This window comes from Erythrolamprus reginae, chromosome 10 (assembly GCF_031021105.1).
Source record: "Erythrolamprus reginae isolate rEryReg1 chromosome 10, rEryReg1.hap1, whole genome shotgun sequence".
Classification (NCBI taxonomy): Eukaryota; Metazoa; Chordata; class Lepidosauria; order Squamata; family Dipsadidae; genus Erythrolamprus; species Erythrolamprus reginae.
This window is the reverse complement of record NC_091959.1, coordinates 46,804,453-46,822,219: the sequence shown is the minus strand read 5'-3', so window position 1 is coordinate 46,822,219 and position 17,767 is coordinate 46,804,453. Positions and strand designations below refer to the sequence as shown.

General features: G+C 44.6%; 1 protein-coding gene across 1 annotated transcript in view; it reads right to left on the bottom strand.

Moving 5' to 3' along the window:
- Nucleotides 1–17,492, bottom strand: part of OSBP2 (oxysterol binding protein 2) — a 60,073-nt gene extending 42,581 nt beyond the window's left edge. Inside the window, exons 1-2 of the mRNA XM_070763138.1 lie at nt 17,174–17,492; nt 10,681–10,889 (exon numbers count right to left, since the gene is read on the bottom strand). Coding sequence (XP_070619239.1) covers nt 10,681–10,889; nt 17,174–17,451 — 487 coding nt within the window. The 5' untranslated portion in view covers nt 17,452–17,492. The remainder of the gene's footprint in view (nt 1–10,680; nt 10,890–17,173) is intronic.
- Nucleotides 17,493–17,767: the final 275 nt, after the last annotated feature.

Genomic DNA, 17,767 nt, shown 5'->3' with positions numbered 1-17,767 from the left:
CTCTTCTCCTCTCCTCTCCTCTCTTCTCTTCTCCTCTCTTCTCCTCTCTTCTCCTCGCCTCTCTTCTCTTCTCCTCTCTTCTCCTCTCTTCTCCTCTCCGCTCTTCTCCTCTCCTCTCCTCTCTTCTCCTCTCCTCTCTTCTCTTCTCCTCTCTTCTCCTCTCTTCTCCTCGCCTCTCTTCTCTTCTCCTCTCTTCTCCTCTCTTCTCCTCTCTTCTCCTCTCCTCTCTTCTCCTCTCCCTCTCTTCTCCTCTCTTCTCCTCTCCTCTATTCTCTTCTCCTCTCCTCTCCTCTCTTCTCCTCTCCTCTCTTCTCCTCTCTTCTCCTCGCCTCTCTTCTCTTCTCCTCTCTTCTCCTCTCTTCTCCTCGCCTCTCTTCTCTTCTCCTCTCTTCTCCTCTCTTCTCCTCTCCGCTCTTCTCCTCTCCTCTCCTCTCTTCTCCTCTCCTCTCTTCTCTTCTCCTCTCTTCTCCTCTCTTCTCCTCTCCGCTCTTCTCCTCTCCTCTCCTCTCTTCTCTTCTCCTCTCTTCTCCTCGCCTCTCTTCTCTTCTCTTCTCCTCTCTTCTCCTCTCTTCTCCTCTCCTCTCTTCTCCTCTCCTCTCCTCTCTTCTCTTCTCCTCTCTTCTCCTCTCCGCTCTTCTCCTCTCCTCTCCTCTCTTCTCCTCTCCTCTCTTCTCCTCTCCTCTCCTCTCTTCTCCTCTCCTCTCCTCTCCTCTCCTCTCCTCTCTTCTCTTCTCCTCTCTTCTCCTCTCCGCTCTTCTCCTCTCCTCTCCTCTCTTCTCCTCTCCTCTCTTCTCCTCTCCTCTCCTCTCTTCTCCTCTCCTCTCTTCTCTTCTCCTCTCTTCTCCTCTCTTCTCCTCTCCGCTCTTCTCCTCTCCTCTCCTCTCTTCTCTTCTCCTCTCTTCTCCTCGCCTCTCTTCTCTTCTCTTCTCCTCTCTTCTCCTCTCTTCTCCTCTCCTCTCTTCTCCTCTCCTCTCCTCTCTTCTCTTCTCCTCTCTTCTCCTCGCCTCTCTTCTCTTCTCCTCTCTTCTCCTCTCCTCTCTTCTCTTCTCCTCTCTTCTCTTCTCCTCTATTCTATTCTCTTCCCTTCCCTTCTCTTCTCCTCTCTTCTCCTCTCCTCTCTTCTCCTCTCCTCTCCTCTATTCTCTTCTCTTCTCCTCTCTTCTCCTCTGCCCTGCTCTATTCCATTCCATTCCATTCTTTAGACTAGGGATCCCCAAACTTGGCAAGTTTAAGACTTGTGGACTTCAACTCCCAGAATTCTCCAGCCAGCATAATCCTGACTGCTCTTTAGAAGGCCAGATCCTGAAGATGAAAGACTTTGGCCACCTAATGAGAAGGAAGGACTCACTGGAGAAGAGTCTGATGGTGGGAACGATTGAAGGCAAAACAGGAAGTAATACAAACAACACGATGAACTTGAGCAAATATAGAAAGGCAGTAAAGTGTTCCCATGATCTTGAAATAAAGTGATTTTTTAAAAAAATAATAATAATTTCTGTAGTATATTCCAGGATTTCTAAATATCCAAGCATTGGAAATACGACACATGCATTGCAAGGTTACTCTCCATCAGACAAAATTAAAAGATAACGGATGCACATCATTCAGATAAATTTTAACACTCCTAGATATATGACAGACACTTTCAAAGCCATCGGTATTTCACAATGAAATAAATCGGGGATTTAAAAAAAAGAAAAGAAGTTATTGATAACTGCTTCAAATCCCCAAACAGTGTTTCAAATAAATCTTGTGTAGAAAAGAAAGAAAGAAGGAGAGATAATGAGAGAGAGAGACAGAAAGAAAGAAAGAAAGAAAGAAAGAAAGGAGAGAGAGAATGAGAGAGAGAGAAAGAAAGAGAGAGAATGAGAGAGAAAGAAAGAAAGAAAGAGAGAGAATGAGAGAGAGAGAAAGAAAGAGAGAGAATGAGAGAGAGAGTATGAGAGAGAAAGAAAGAAAGAGAGAATGAGAAAGAAAGAAAGAAAGAAAGGAGAGAGAGAATGAGAGAGAGAATGAGAGAGAGAGAGAATGAAAGAGATAAAGAGAGAGAATGAGAGAGAGAGAAAGAAAGAAATGAGAGAGAGAGAGAAAGAGAAAGAATGAGAGAGAGAATGAGAGAGAAAGAAAGAAAGGAGAGAGAGAGAAAGAAAGAGAGAGAATGAGAGAAAGAAAGAAAGAAAGAAAGGAGAGAGAATGAGAGAGAGAGAAAGAAAGAGAGAATGAGAGATAGAGGATGAGAGAGAAAGAAAGAGAGAATGAGAGAGAAAGAAAGAAAGAAAGGAGAGAGAATGAGAGAGAGAAAGAGAAAGAGAGAGAGAGAGAATGAGAGAGAAAGAAGGAAAGAAAGGAGAGAGAGAAAAAGAAAGAGAGAGAATGAGAGAAAGAAAGAAAGAAAGAAAGAAAGAAAGGAATTTAGAAGATAACAATAGTTTTTGTAAATACTGTAATACCAAGCTACATTTGTATATGGGTATGTACAGTACAATCAGTTTACAAGATTTCTATATCCATTCATTGCTTGAAAACAACAGCACAAGAAAACCAACCCTTCCCTTGAGATTCCTCAAGGGGCAATCAGCAAACGGCCTACAACATGCCAGCAAATCACATTTACAGAAAACGGTATATAATTCCCTTCCCAAGCACTGCTTTATTTAACTTTTAGAAGCTGCTGGAGTTAATACTGGTTTAGGGAGGGGGGAAAACCCTCACCTCTAATAAGAGCAAGGATCACATTATTTGGGAAAGACCGACTGCCCTAAAACCTACAGTGCCCTCCCCAGCTCTCCAAATTACCCAACTCCAAACTCCAATCACAATCCCCCCCCCCCCCCCCGAAAATATGAATATTCCGAAATAAATAAATAAATGACCCCTTGCATCCTGGACACAAACTGTTTCAACTCCTACCCTCAAAGCATCGCTACAGAGCCCTGCACACCAAGACAACTAGACACAAGAACAGTTTCTTCCCCGAACGCCATCACTCTGCTAAACAAATAATTCCCTCCACACTGTCAAACCTTTGACTAAGTCTATTTCTACTAGTTTTTTCTGACCACCCTTTTCCTCCCATTTAGGACTGTATGACTGGAACTGGGTTGCTTGTATCCTAGGATTTTTATTAATATTGATTGTTTCTTCATTGCTTTATTTGACCCCTATGACAATCATTGAGTGTTGTGCCTCCTGATTCTTGACCAATGTCTCTTTTCTTTAAGAGCATCTGCACCAAAGACAAATTCCTTGTGTGTCCAATCACCCTTGGCCAAGAAAGAATTCTATCCTATTCTGAATTAAAAAACAGGGTCAGTGCCTTCCCTTGCATTACCTCAACGTCACGTAACATTTCTCCAAGGGAGTGTGCGTCGCTGTTTTTCCACCCTGCCCATCGCATCAGCCCTAATGTCACACACCCAAGCGCATGAATGCACAACCGATACCTTTCACAGCGGTCCAGCAAAAAAAATCAAGTGCTCTTTTCCTTTTTCAGGAACTGTTTCCAGAAACACTCCGACAATGACCCCAGTATTTGGGTCCAATTCTCCTTTCCTGATCTCAAAAGAGAATTTTCCCACGCCGCAGGAAAAATCTAATCCTGAGCTTTGGAGGATTTCGAAGCAAATCTCGGTTTTAAAGGGACGGGGCGTGCCAGGACACAAGCTACTTGGCAAATCCTCATGAGGGACAGCTTCTTTACAGCCCCGGGTGGGGCCTCCTTCCTCCCCACCTGCTTTGTAGCCACCGTTCAGCCCTCCGAGCCCCCAGCCCCACGACCCTAGCTCAGCCCAGCCCTGCAGCCCACCTTATGTCCTTCTGACCTTGCCAGGTGACGGAGATGTCATTGTGATGGGGCCGTAAGCAGAGATGGCCCATAAGGTTAAGGCACATCTCCCCCATGGAGAGCTGGCAGGATGGAGGGAGGGGTGGATACAAGGGGAGGGGGGTCGTTGCTAGGAGACTGGACTCTCGTGCGGTCCCGGCTTTCCCTGATAGGCAGGGAGTAAGTGCTTACTCAGAGGCATAGTTCCCTCTAAGCTGAGCAGTGAGCAATCACTCACTTAAAAATCATCATCAACTCAGAGCTTTCCAAAACTGCCCAGAAGCCGAGAGGGAAAGCGTGAGAGGGAAGGAGAGAGAGAGGAAGAGAGGAAGAGAGAGAAACAGATAGAAAAAAGAGAGGAAGGAAAAGAGAAAGAAAAAGAATGGGAGTAAGGAAGAGAGAAAGAAAATCAAAATCTAGTTTGAAACTAGCTCAACTATTTAAGTGGCATTTTGATATTGATAGAGTTGCCCTGTTATGAGCTCACTGTTATAGACACACAGTACAGTGTTTTATTTTGAAATTCTCTGAGGCAAAACAGGGTGGGTTTTTTATTTATTTGTTTGTTTGTTTGTTTTTTATTTATTTATTATTTCTGTTCCGCCCAGTCCCGAAGGGACTGCCGCTCAGACACTATACTTTTCCGCCCACCCCCCAAAAAAATTAGAGGGAACATTGCTCAGAGGCGCAACCCAGGCCGAGCAGGGAGGCAGCAGAGGGGAGTTGGAAGGGGGAGAGAAAGAGAGAGAGACAGAAAGAAAGAGAAAGAGAGAGGGAGAGAGAGAAAGACAGAAAGAGAGAAAGAGAAGGAAAGAAAGAGAGAGAAAGAGAAAGAGGGAAAAGGGAGAAAGAGACAGACAGAGAAAGACAGAGAGAAAGAGAGAGAGAGAAGAAAAGAGAGAAAGAGAGAGAGAAAGAGGGAAAAGGGAGAGAGAGAGAGAAAGACAGAGAGAAAGAGAGAGAAGAAAAGAGAGAGAGAGAGAGATGAGGGTCTATCCAAGATAATACAACTTCACCCACCCACCCAGGAAAGCCAAACTTTACACAGCCCCATCCTGAACCCAAGAGATCAGAGCTGCTTCTACATTGCCTTTAAATGAAAAACATCTCAAAGCAGATAGCAATAGTTATAAAAATCATTACCCTGCCCTCCACTTTAATTGGGAGGAAAGGAGACCACGATAATGGTGCCTTTAAGCCTGGAATGCAAAATCCGAGAAAAGGGGTGGGAGAGAGAGAAAGAGGTTGGAAGGAAGGAAGGAAAAATAGAAAGGAAGGACTGAAAATAAAAAAAAAAGAGGAAGGAAGGAAAGAGGAAGGAAGGAAGGAGCGAGCTGAATCTCGCCTATCAAAGCTGAGCTGAGCTGACCTCTCCACCCCCACCCACTCTGTGCCCAACAGATGGATGCCTTGTCCCTGCTCCACTTAAAAAGCAGAACGAGGAAGGGCAAAGAAGGGGGGGAGAGAATGGGGGGGGGGAAAATCCCGCTCTCTTTTGTTCTGTCTTGTGAAAGGAGCCACCCAAGTGAGACCTCCTCCACAACGCCCCTACTCACCATGCCATTCTTGCCTCAGTAGCCAGTGAGGAAAGGGCAACTCTTCACACACTCTCAGACACAATCTGGAGTTACAGGTCCCCAGTCTCCTCCTCCACCTTCTCGTCCCCCCTCCTCTTCCTCCTTCACCTTTCTCCTCCCCCTCCTCCCCCTTCCCTCCTCTTCCTCCTCCTCCCCTTTCCCCTCCCCTCCTCTTCCTCCTTTACCTTCTTCCTCCTCCTCCCTCTCCCCTCCTCTTTCTCATTTACATTTCTCCTCCTCCCTCTCCTTCCTCCTCCTCCCCTTTCCCCTCCCCTCCTCTTCCTCCTTTACCTTCTTCCTCCTCCTCCCTCTCCCCTCCTCTTTCTCATTTACATTTCTCCTCCTCCCTCTCCTTCCTCCTTCTCCCCTTTCCCCTCCCCTCCTCTTCCTCCTTTGCCTTCCTCTTCCTCCTCCCTCTCCCCTCCTCTTTCTCATTTACATTTCTCCTCCTCCCACTCCCCTCTTCCTCCTTTGCCTTCCTCTTCCTCCTCCCTCTCCCCTCCTCTTCCTCCTTCTCCTTTCCCCTCCCCTCTTCTTCCTCCCTTACCTTCCTCCTCCTCCCTCTCCCCTCCTCTTCCTCATTTACATTTCTCCTCCTCCCTCTTCTCCCTCCTTCACCTTTCTCCTCCTCCTCCTCCTTCCTCCTTCTCCCCTTTCCCCTCCTCTTCCTCCTTTGCCTTCCTCTTCCTCCTCCCTCTCCCGTTCTCTTTCTCGTTTAGATTTCTCCTCCTCCTCTCTTCCCTCCTCCCCTCCACCTTCCTCCTCCACCTTCCTCCTCCTCGCTCTTCTCCTCTTCTCCTTCCCCCTTCCTTTGCCTTCCTCCTCCTCCTCCTCTTCCTCCTCTTACTGGCATGCCTTCCGCGGGCTGACAGGTCCAGGCGGAAAGGCGGCTCTGGATTTCGGGGGTCTGCAGGGCGGCGCCCCGATTCCTCTCCGCTGGCTCGGGAAACTCCGCGAAGAGCAGCAGCGCCGCCGCCGGTAATGACGGCCGATCAGCACCACGGACAGCGCCCGGGCGACTCCCCAGCCGGGCGACGCTGCCACTCCCCCCCCCCGCCCCCTCCTCTCCGCGGTTGGAAGCAGCAGCAGCGCCGCCGCCGCCGATCCCCGGAGCGGCCAAACGAGGCTGGAGACCCCCCTCAATCGCCCAGCTCCCCTGGCCCAGGCAGGGAAGGAAACGACCGGCCCGTTTTCTACGGTTTCCACTTGGATTGATTGATTGATTCTTCTTTCTTTCTTTCTCTTTCTTTCTTTCTTCCTTTCTCTCTTTCTTTCTGTCCTTCTTGTTAATGTTTTTTTAAAATATATTTTTATTGGTTTTGGACATAAAGTTACATAAAACAAATGTAAAACGCTGCACAGTGCATGTGCCCATCACCCGACTGACAATCCCACCACCACCACCACCAATTGTGGGGGGTTCAAATATTTACTAGTTTGTTTGTTTTTTTTAAATTTCCTTCGCTCTGTTTTGCATTGTTATTATTAAAAGAGTGATTGGAGTTTATTTTTCACATTTTCGTCACAGATTCTACTCAGCATATAACCTTTCACCTTATTCCATCGGGCCATCAGCTTCTCCAATTTATTTTCATCAAAGTTGTCCTTCTTGTTAATGTTAATGTTACCTTCAACCGCAGAAATATATGACCACGTAATAGATTCAAACGAAGGAAGGAAGGAAGGAAGGAAGGAAGGAAGGAAGGAAGGAAGGAAGAATCCACAGGAACTAAATTGAAACACGCCTGGGATAAACCTAGATCCATCGTAAGATAAAATAGAGGAATAGTATAAGGGCAGACTAGATGGACCAGGAGGTCTTTTTCTGCCGTCAGACTTCTACGGTTTCCACTTGGATTGATTGATTGATTCATCTTCCTTCCTTCCTTCCTTCCTTTTTCTTTCTTCCTTTCTCTCTCTCTCTTTCTTTCTCTCTCTTTCTATCTTTCCCTCTTTCTTTCTTTCTTTCTTTCTTTCTCTCTTTCTTTCTCTCTCTCTCTCTCTTTCTTTCTCTCTCTTTCTATCTTTCCCTCTTTCTTTCTTCCTTTCTTTTTCTCTCTCTTTCTTTCTCTCTCTCTCTCTCTTTCTCTCTCTCTCTCTTTCTTTCTCTCTCTCTCTCTTTCTTTCTGTCCCTTTTTGTTAATGTTATCTTCAACCGCACGTAATAGATTCAAACTCGAAGGAAGGAAGGAAGGAAGGAAGGAAGGAAGGAAGGAAGGAAGGAAGGAAGGAAGGATCCACAGGAACTGAATATTAAACATGCCTGGGATAAACATAGATCCATCCTAAGATAAAATACAGGAAATAGTATAAGGGCAGACTAGATGGACCAGGAGGTCTTTTTCTGCCGTCAATCTTCTATGTTTCTAAGGAAGGAATAGGGAAGGAAGGAAGGAAGGAAGGAAGGAAGGAAGGAAGGAAGGAAGGAAGGAAGGAAGGAAGGAAGGATCCCCAGTCACTGAATATAAACATGCCTGGGATAAACATAGATCCATCCTAAGATAAAATACAGGAAATAGTATAAGGGCAGACTAGATGGACCAGGAGGTCTTTTTCTGCCATCAATCTTCTATGTTTCTATGTAGCACTGCGCTCTAACCACTGCACCACCGAGGCTCATTCTAAATTTGTGACCTCATTCCCAAGGTCCCTTCCAGGTCTATTTTGATGGATGTCTTAAGACTTGAGAAACACTATGCCAGAGAGAGGGCACGGCTCAAGGTCTCCTATTTCCAGAATGCCGACAATAACACGCGGCCATCGAGCATTAAGAGGCAGTGCGAGAACAGCTGGCACGCTTTATTAGGGGAAAGTTTAAAAAAAGAGTGATTGATTGGCCAAATGGCTTTTAAGCTTCTTAAGAGCAAACGGCCTGAATCATCCGACAAGGAAAGTCAAATCAATTGGCAAACCTCAGAGCAACACTGCAAAACTAACCACCCCTGTTACTTTCATTTTATTTATTTATTTATTTATTTATTTTGTCCAGTACACAATGAGGGTTTTAGTGGGTATATATATATGTCACATGTTTTTTTTTGCTGAATTTGAAAATTAAGGGAGACTAGGATAGATCTATTTCGGCCTTATTTTGGCCTCATCAGCTACTCATACCCACTGGGACTTGAACCTGCAACCTTTGCCTTGTAAGGCAGAGAATTATCCTCTAGGCTACAGTATCCAATCCCTTCAGCTATCTATATATATGTGTGTGTGTGTGTGTCTGATTAGTAGCTCAAGGAAAAGGTTTTTTTGGGGGAAAATCTGGGACGTCATTTAAGGTATTTTATTCATTTATTTATTTATTTATTTATTTATTTATTTATTTATTTATTTATTTATTTATTTTGTCCAATACACAATGAGGGTTTTAGTGGGTATATATCTATATATACATAGTAAAATACATGATGAAGGTTATAGAGGAGATACTCATAGTAAAATATATCTAAGAAAGAATAGAAAAGAAGATATAGGAATAGAACATATCAATGAAAGAATAGAAGAAGAGATATAGGAATAGAAGAAAGGTATAGGAGATATAGGAGAGCAATAGGACAGGGGACGGAAGGCACTCTAGTGCACTTGTACTCGCCCCTTACTGACCTCTTAGGAATCTGGAGAGGTCAACCGTGGATAATCTAAGGGTAAAGTGTTGGGGGTTTGGGGATGACACTGTGGAGTCCGGTAATGAGTTCCACGCTTTGACCACTCGGTTACTGAAGTCGTATTTTTTACAGTCAAGTTTGGAGAGGCTAATATTAAGTTTAAATCTGTTGTGTGCTCTTGTGTTGTTGTGGTTGAAGCTGAAGTAGTCGCCGACAGGCAGGACGTTGCAGCATATGAGCTTGTGGGCAATACTTAGATCTTGTTTAAGGCGTCTTAGTTCTAAGCTCTTTCTAGGCCCAGGATTGAAAGTCTAGTCTCGTAGGGTGTTCTGTTTCGAGTGGAGGAGTGAAGGGCTCTTCTGGTGAAGTATCTTTGGACATTTTTAGGAGGGAGAAAGAGCTTTGGGGGCATTCAGAGTCATGTTTCAAATGAAGGATGGTTTAAAAAAAACATGCCCTGTGTTATGAGTGCTCCTTGTCCAACTCTGATAATAATAGATTCTGAGGATGAGCAAGGCCCATCTTGGTATCCTGGCCCGGTGGTCTTGCCCGCTGATGCAGAGAGGGAGAGAGAGAGACCTGGATGAACCTGAAGGACCACCAGAGATGGCATAGAAACATAGAAAGATTGATGGCAGAAAAAGACCTCCTGCTCCATCGAGTCTGCCCTTAGACTATTTCCTGTATTTTATCTCAGGATGGATCTATGTTTATCCCAGGCATGTTTCAATTCAGTTCCTGTGGATTCTTCCTTCCTTCCTTCCTTCCTTCCTTCCTTCCTTCCTTCCTTCCTTCCTTCCTTCCTTATTAATAGAAACATAGAAAGAGAGAAGATTGACAGCAGAAAAAGACCTCCTGGTCCATCGAGTCTGCCCTTAGACTATTTCCTGTATTTTATCTCAGGATGGATCTATGTTTATCCCAGGCAGGTTTACATTCAGTGACTGTGGATTGACCAACCACGTCTGCTGGAAGTTTGTTCCAAGCATCTACTCCTCTTTCCATCAAATAATATTTTCTCACATGGCTTCTGATCTTTTTCCCAACTGACCTCAGATTGTGTCCCCTTGTTCTTGTGTTCACTTTCCTATGAAAAACACTTCCCTCCTGAACCTTATTTAACCCTTTCACATTTTTAAATGCTTCGATCCTGTCCCCCCTTTCCCTTCTGTCCTCCAGACTAGACAGATTGAGGTTCATGAAGTCTTTCCTGATCAGTATGATGCTTAACACCTTCCACCCTTTTTGTAGCCCGTCTTTGGACCCGTTCAATTTTATCCATATCTTTTCGGCTGGAGGTTTGTTCCAAGCATCTACTACTCTTTCCATCAAATAATATTTTTCTCCCATTGCTTCTGATCTTTCCCCCAACTAACCTCAGATTGTGCGCCCTTGTTCTTGGGTTCACTTTCCTATGAAAAACACTTCCCTCCTGGACCTTATTTAACCCTTTAAATGTTTTGATCGTGTCCCCCCCTTTCCCTTCTGTCCTCCAGACTCTACAGATGGAGTTCTTTCCTGATACGTTTTAGGCTTAAGATCTTCCACCCTTTTTGTAGCCCGTCTTTGGACCCGTTCAGTTTGATCCATCTCTTTTTGTAGGTGAGGTCTCCAGAACTGGACACAGTATTATTCCAAATGGGGTCTCACCCATGTAACATGTAACACCTACCGGACTGGTTGCTCCTGTTTTGGATGGCCCTGGTTTTGGCCAGCTCCAGGGCCGTGACCCACCGCTGCCGCTCCACTTCCGAGCTGGCTTTCAAGTGGTAAGTCCTTCCACCGTTAGAAAGGACGATATTGCAAGAATCCTCCGTGTCGATGTGAGCCATGGAGAGGTTGATGGTTCCGCGGCAGGTGTGGGCCATTTCCGCTTGGGTCCTGCAAAAGTTACCCAAGAAACAGTATGAGGCTCCTGGGGAAGTTAATATCGGAAGGTACAACTCTCCGAACTAAACACTGCTCAAAAAAAAATTAAAGGGAACACAATATAACCCCAAGTAAATCAATCAATCAATATCAACTTTATTTGATTAGTCAATCGACCATATCAAAGCGAGAAAAAGGACCACATTGGTCGTCATAAAACTGTGACTGGTTAAAATACAATAGAATTGGCTAAAATAGAGAGAATTTGAATAAATAATAAGTTAAAATGCAGTATAATAAGCTAAAATTGAGTAGTAAAACATGAGAATATAACTCGTGCAAAGGATTATATTAAACAAATCTAAGATACTGATATGAAATATTCTTAAGTGAGTTCATCTCCTTTGCATGCCACCCCAATATGTTCTATAAAACGTATTCTCACCTGAACAGCCTTGGCTATAAACTTAGCGGTTCTAGAAACTACATATATATTTGTACCCTGAAGAAAATATGATAATTGTTTATTACAGTCCCAGTGTATGATTTTGTCAAGTAGGGGCTGTCAATACTGAGGTCTTACTGAGGAGTATAGTTTACAATTGAGTAGCACATGTGCAATGTCTTCTATTTCTGGTGCACCGCAAATGCATGTTCTCTCAAAATATGGTACTTGGTGGAATCGTCCGTATTTGACCATAGAATCTAACTGCTCAAATCTTGCTCTAGTGAGTGCTGTTCTATGGTATTGGGTCAGGTCCATTGTCAGGTATTTTTCTAGTTGAAAGGCTGTTTTGTTCTTGGCTAACCATTTCAGTGACCTGCACTTAGAAAGTGCCTCAATATCAGTTTGCCCCAAGTAAATCAAACTTCTGTGAAATCAAACTGTCCACTTAGGAAGCAACACTGATTGACCATCAATTTCACAAGCTGCTGTGCACATTCAACTTTGTACAGAACAAAGTATTCAATGAGAATATTTCATTCATTCAGATCTAGGATGGGTTCTTTGAGGGTTCCCTTTATTTTTTTTGAGCAGTATACTTTTCGCAGCCAGGAAAAAAAGGCTATTGGTATCATATTTAAAGGAATTAAACATAGAAGATTGACGGCAGAAAAAGACCTCATAGTCCATCTTGTCTGCCTTTATACTATTTTATCTTCGAATGTGTATATGTTTAAATTCAGTGACTGTGGATTTCCCAACCACGTCTGCTGGAAGTTTGTTCCAAGCATCTATGACTCTTTCAGTCAAATAATATTTTCTCACGTTGCTTCTGATCTTTCCCCCAACTCATCTCAGATTGTGCCTCCTCGTTCTTGGGTTCACTTTCCTATTAAAAACACTTCCCTCCTGGACCTTATTTAACCCTTTAACATATTTAAATGTTTCGATCATGTCCCCCCCTTTCCTTCTGTCCTCCAGACTATACAGATGGAGTTCATGAAGTCTTTCCCGATAAATTTTATGCTTAAGACCTTCCCCCATTTTTGTAGCCCGTCTTTGGACCCATTCAATTTTATCTATTATTATTGTTGTTGTTGTTGTTGTTCCTTGTTGTTGTTGTTGTTATTATTATTATTGTTATTGTTATTATGTCCTGCCCACCTCTCCTCCTCCTCCTCATTATTATTATTATTATTATTATTATTATTATTATTATTAATTATTATTATTATGTCCTGCCCACCTCTCCTCCTCCTGCTGCAAAAGGTTTACTCAAGGAGTAAGTTCGGGCAATTTAATGTCTTGCCCACCGATGGGACATCACCTTAGCTTCCTTCAATTAACAGACTTCCTGTGCTACAAGAAAAACTATTGATCGGTTTAGAGTTTTCCAATAAGGACGACCTTGTTAGTCGATTCTGACTGTTCTCAAAGGCCGGTTTTGCAATAGTCTCCAATAATGAATGTTTTGGGGTGGGAAATGTTGTGAGAATGGCTCCCCACTGTTAGTCTCACCGTCTTATTTTTGCTCGTAGTGGGACTCCATTAAAAAAAAAAGCACTCCTCAAATGGTTATAAAATCAATTTCCTTAATGAACTCAATCTGGAGGACAGAAGGGAAAGAGGGGACACGATCAAAACAATTTAAATATGTTAAAGGGTTAAATAAGGTTCAGGAGGGAAGTGTTTTTAATAGGAAAGTGAACACAATCTGAGGTTAGTTGTGGGAAAGATAAGAAGCAACATGAGAAAATATTATTTGACTGAAAGAATAGTAGGGGTGTGATTGATTTTTAACTTAATTAGAGATTTTAGATAATTATGTAATTTTAATTTATTTTATTGTAATTTCCTTTTTTCTATATGTTGTAAGCCGCCCCGAGTCTTCAGAGAGGAAATAGAAATCCAATCGATCAATCAATCAATCAATCAATCAAAACATAACTTTTAAAGCAATTTCCGTTCCACTGTTTCCTTTGACCCGCTGTTGACTCCACAACAGTCCAAATATTGCAGAATACGCAGCCTCGTGCTCCACCACACAGCTACATTTCATGCCGAATCAACGGAATTATTTGTGTCTCTTCACTAGAAAACTATCCTTAGATGGATTTTTTTTTTACTCCGAAAAATAAACTCGTTAACAATAAAATTTAAAAAGCCGATTTAATTTTTTTTAAAAACAGGTTTAATTTTTTTTTTTTAATCCGATTTAAATCAAAAACATCCAATTTTTAAAAAAAACATTGATTTTTTTTTTAAATTCTACCCTGTTTCCAAACCTTTTGCTATCAAGTTGGTGTCGTCGACCTCCATTTGAGAGGGAGGAAAAAAAAGATAAATTGCAGCTTTGCTGACAACGGCATTCACAACGGACTCTCACAATGGAGCATTAAAAATGACCGGAAACTGTCAAAGCCTCTTTTGTTCGGTCTTTCGGGATTTCTGCTTCTGAAAACATCGGCGGAGAATCGGCCTTTGTTGCAAAACTGAACGGCCATCCCTATTTTCCCATAATGCCTCGGTGCCCCCCCCCAAAATAGACCTTTGCAATTTAAAAATCCTCTGCAAAGCCCCCACCCAGAAAAAGGAGAAAAGTAGGGAGCGGGTGGTGTCTGTGGTTAGGGAGCAATTTCAGACAACTACAGTGATACCTCTACTTACAAACTTAATTCGTTCCGTGACCAGGTTCTTAAGTAGAAATGTTTGTAAGAAGAAGCAATTTTTCCCATAGGAATCAATGTAAAAGCAAATAATGTGTGCGATTAGGGAAACCACAGGGAGGGTGGAGGCCCTGTTTCCTCCCAGGAGATTCCTAGAGAGGCCCCACAGAGGCTTCTCCCCGCCTTTCCGGCCCTGTTTCTTATTATTTATTTATTTATTAGTTGGACTTGCATGCCGCCCCTCTCCGAAGACATCTTCTCAGGAGATTCCTAGAGAGGCCCCACGGAGGCTTCTCCCTACCTTTTCCGGCCCTGTTTCCTCCCAGGAGATTCCTAGAAGGCCCCACAGAGGCTTCTCCCTGCCTTTTCCGGCCCTGTGTCCTCCCAGGAGATTCGTAGAAGGCCCAACGGAGGCTTCTCCCCACCTTTTCCGGCCCTGTTTCCTCCCAGGAGATGGCTAGAAGGCCCCACAGAGGCTTCTCCCTGCCTTTTCCGGCCCTGTGTCCTCCCAGGAGATTCGTAGAAGGCCCAACGGAGGCTTCTCCCCACCTTTTCCGGCCCTGTTTCCTCCCAGGAGATGCCTAGAGAGGCCCCACGGAGGCTTCTCCCCGCCTTTTCCGGTTACAGTTTCGGAGGTGGGAAATGGTTCGTGAGTAGAGGCAAAAAAAATCTTGAACACCCAGTTTATATCTAGAAAAGTTCTTAAGTAGAGGTGATCTTAGGTAGAGGTGCCACTGTATGTTGTAAACCACCCTGAATCCTCGGAGAGGAGTGGCATAAAAGTCCGATAAACAAACAAACAAACAAACAAACAAAATAAATAAATAAATAAACAAACAAACAAATAAATAAATGAATGAATTATACTGGGGAAAAGCAACATTCAACCAAGACTTATAGCCATAAGGGCATCTTCACGGTCGCGCGATAAAAATTTGCCTAGTTGGCAGCTGACATATATTTACAACCGACAGTGGCCGTTGGAGGTCACTCGATCCGGATTTGTGACCTTTGAGGTCCGCTTTCCAGCCAGTCAAGGCGTCAAAGGGAGAAAGTCAGAATGGTTGAACAATCTCACGGTTGACTTCACCGCAGGGATTTGATTTAACCGTGAGGGCAAAATGCAAAGCCCAGCATTAACTCAGCCGGCCTGCTGCAACTGTGCTTTTATTTTTTTTACACGAAGGAGAACAGGAATGGAGCGATTGCTGGGAACAGCCGTCTCAACACAAAAACATTATTTTGAGTGTGGCTGCTTCAACACGTTGCAAAGAAGAGCAGTCGAGAGGATTAGAGGCCCCGGAGGCTAAAACATAGAACAGGGGGCTCAGGGGGGAAGCATTTTGAAATTCCCTGATACTTCCCTGATATTTCCCTGTAACCTGTGATCCAGTTCTTTCCTTCCTTCCTTAATTACTTCCTTCCTTTCCTTCCTTAATTTATTCCTTCCTTCCTTCCCTTCCTTAATTTCTTCCTTCCTTCCCTTCCTTAATTTCTTCCTTAATTTCTTCCTTCCTTCCTTCCCTTCCCTAATTCCTTCCTTCCTTAATTTATTCCTTCCTTCCTTCCCTTCCTTAATTTCTTCCTTAATTCCTTCCTTCCTTTCCTTCCTTAATTTATTCCTTCCTTCCCTTCCTTAATTTATTCCTTCCTTCCTTCCTTAATTCCTTCCTTCCTTTCCTTCCTTAATTTATTCCTTCCTTCCCTTCCTTAATTCCTTCCTTCCTTTCCTTCCTTAATTTATTCCTTCCTTCCTTCCCTTCCTTAATTTCTTCCTTCCTTCCATTCCTTAATTCCTTCCTTAATTTATTCCTTCCTTCCTTTCCTTCCTTAATTTATTCCTTCCTTCCTTCCCTTCCTTAATTTATTCCTTCCTTTCCTTCCTTAATTCCTTCCTTAATTTATTCCTTCCTTCCTTCCTTCCTTCCTTTCCTTCCTTAATTTATTCCTTTCTACTTAAGAACCTGGTCACGGAACGAATTAACTTCGCAAGTAGAGGTGCCACTGTATTATTATGTTTATTAAATTTCTTTGCTATCCATCTCGCCCCAAGACAACAAGTACAATTGGCAATTCCGAAGAAAAACATTTAAACATAGTTTTTATATTCAACCCGGGTTTCAGCTTTGCTGATTAAGCATTCAGCTTTTAAATTAAAACAAAAACAGCTTGGCCATTTAGTAATTGGTCTTATTTTATTGCGAAAGATGGGGAGAAAAATGAAAACACAGCTCTTCCAAAGAGCTGCCCTCGCACCTCAAGTGTCTTACCACGATGGAGAATTACAGTATTTGCTTCCCTAAAGTTGATTAAAGCTCTACCCAAGGATTACTGGATTACGCATAGGCTATGCAGGCTTGGCCAATCTAAAAACAGGGGCAGCAGTTATTAATTTCTGGAGTAAAAGAAGCCGCTGGAAAATCATTTACAATCCCAAATTGATCCGTTCTGAACATGAATCCCCCCCCCCCTTATAGAATTCTTTATTGGCCAAGTGTGTGATCGCACAAACAAGGAATTTGTCTTTGGTGCAGATGCTCTCAGTGTACATAAAAAAGAGACATTTGTCAAGAATCAGGGGGTACCACACTTAATGATGGTCATAGGGGTCAAATAAGCAATGAGGAAACCACCAATATTAATAAAAATCTTAAGGATACAAGCAACAAGTTACAGTCATAAGTGGGAGGAGATGGGTGATAGGAATGAGGAGAGCAAACTAGTAGTAATAGTAGGGCAGCTCACCATGGCCAACTTGCCATGAACAACTCACTATACTCGCTGCAGCCAACTCATCATGGGCAACTCACCATGGTCAATTCCATGGCCAACTCGCTGCAGTCAACTCATCATTGTCAATTCACCATGGTCAATTCCATGGGCAACTCATGGCCAACTCGCTGCAGTCAACTCATCATGGCCAACTCACCATGGTCAATTCCATGGGCAAGTCACTGCAGCCAAATCATCATGGCCAACTCATGGGAGGCTCGGACATCACCAGGAGAGGGGACGATGGGAACTGACGTCCAAGTGGGAACCATGGGAGGTGAGGACTTCACCCGGGGAGTGGACCATGGGATCTGAAGTCCAAGCCTCGAGGACGGAACGATGGGAGAGGAGCTCCAACCCTTCCCTCCAAGCCAGCCAAGGCGCCGCGGGCAGTGCCCCATGGGTCCCCTTACCTGTAGTAGCTGAGCAGCCCGTTGCTGAGCACGAACCAGCGGCGCTGGTAGCCCTTCAGGTAGTTGGTCCACTTGAAGAGCCAGCCACGGTAGGTGTCCCCAGCGGCGGCGGCGGCGGGGCAGCTCTCCCCGGCCAGGCTCATGGCAGCGGCGCCCGGCGAGGCCCCGGCGCTCGGACGGGGCTGCTTGCAGGCCAGGCACGGGACGGCGCCCAGCAGGGAGACCAGCCCGCGGCTGCCGGCGCTGCAAAGCGGCCCCACCGCCGCCGCTCGCCCCATAGGCGCCCAGCTCCGCCTGCGCTCGCCCGACTCGCCCGGCGCCGCCGCCAGGGCTGGCCAAGAGGGGGGGCGAAGAGAGAGAGAGAGAGAGAGAGAGAGAGAGGAGGGGGCGTGGCCACGCCGTCAACACACGCCCCTTCCTCCTCCTCCTCCTTGCACGTCAGCGCCAACTCCTCCTCCTCTCCGCCCCTAACGAGCCCTGGCCGGACTGCAACTCCCAGAGTTCCCTCTGCCCGCCGCCCGCGCGGGGCGTTTCGGGAGTTGAAGTCCTCCCCCTCACGGCTTGGAATAGGGAGTAAGGGGAGGCCCGAAGGAA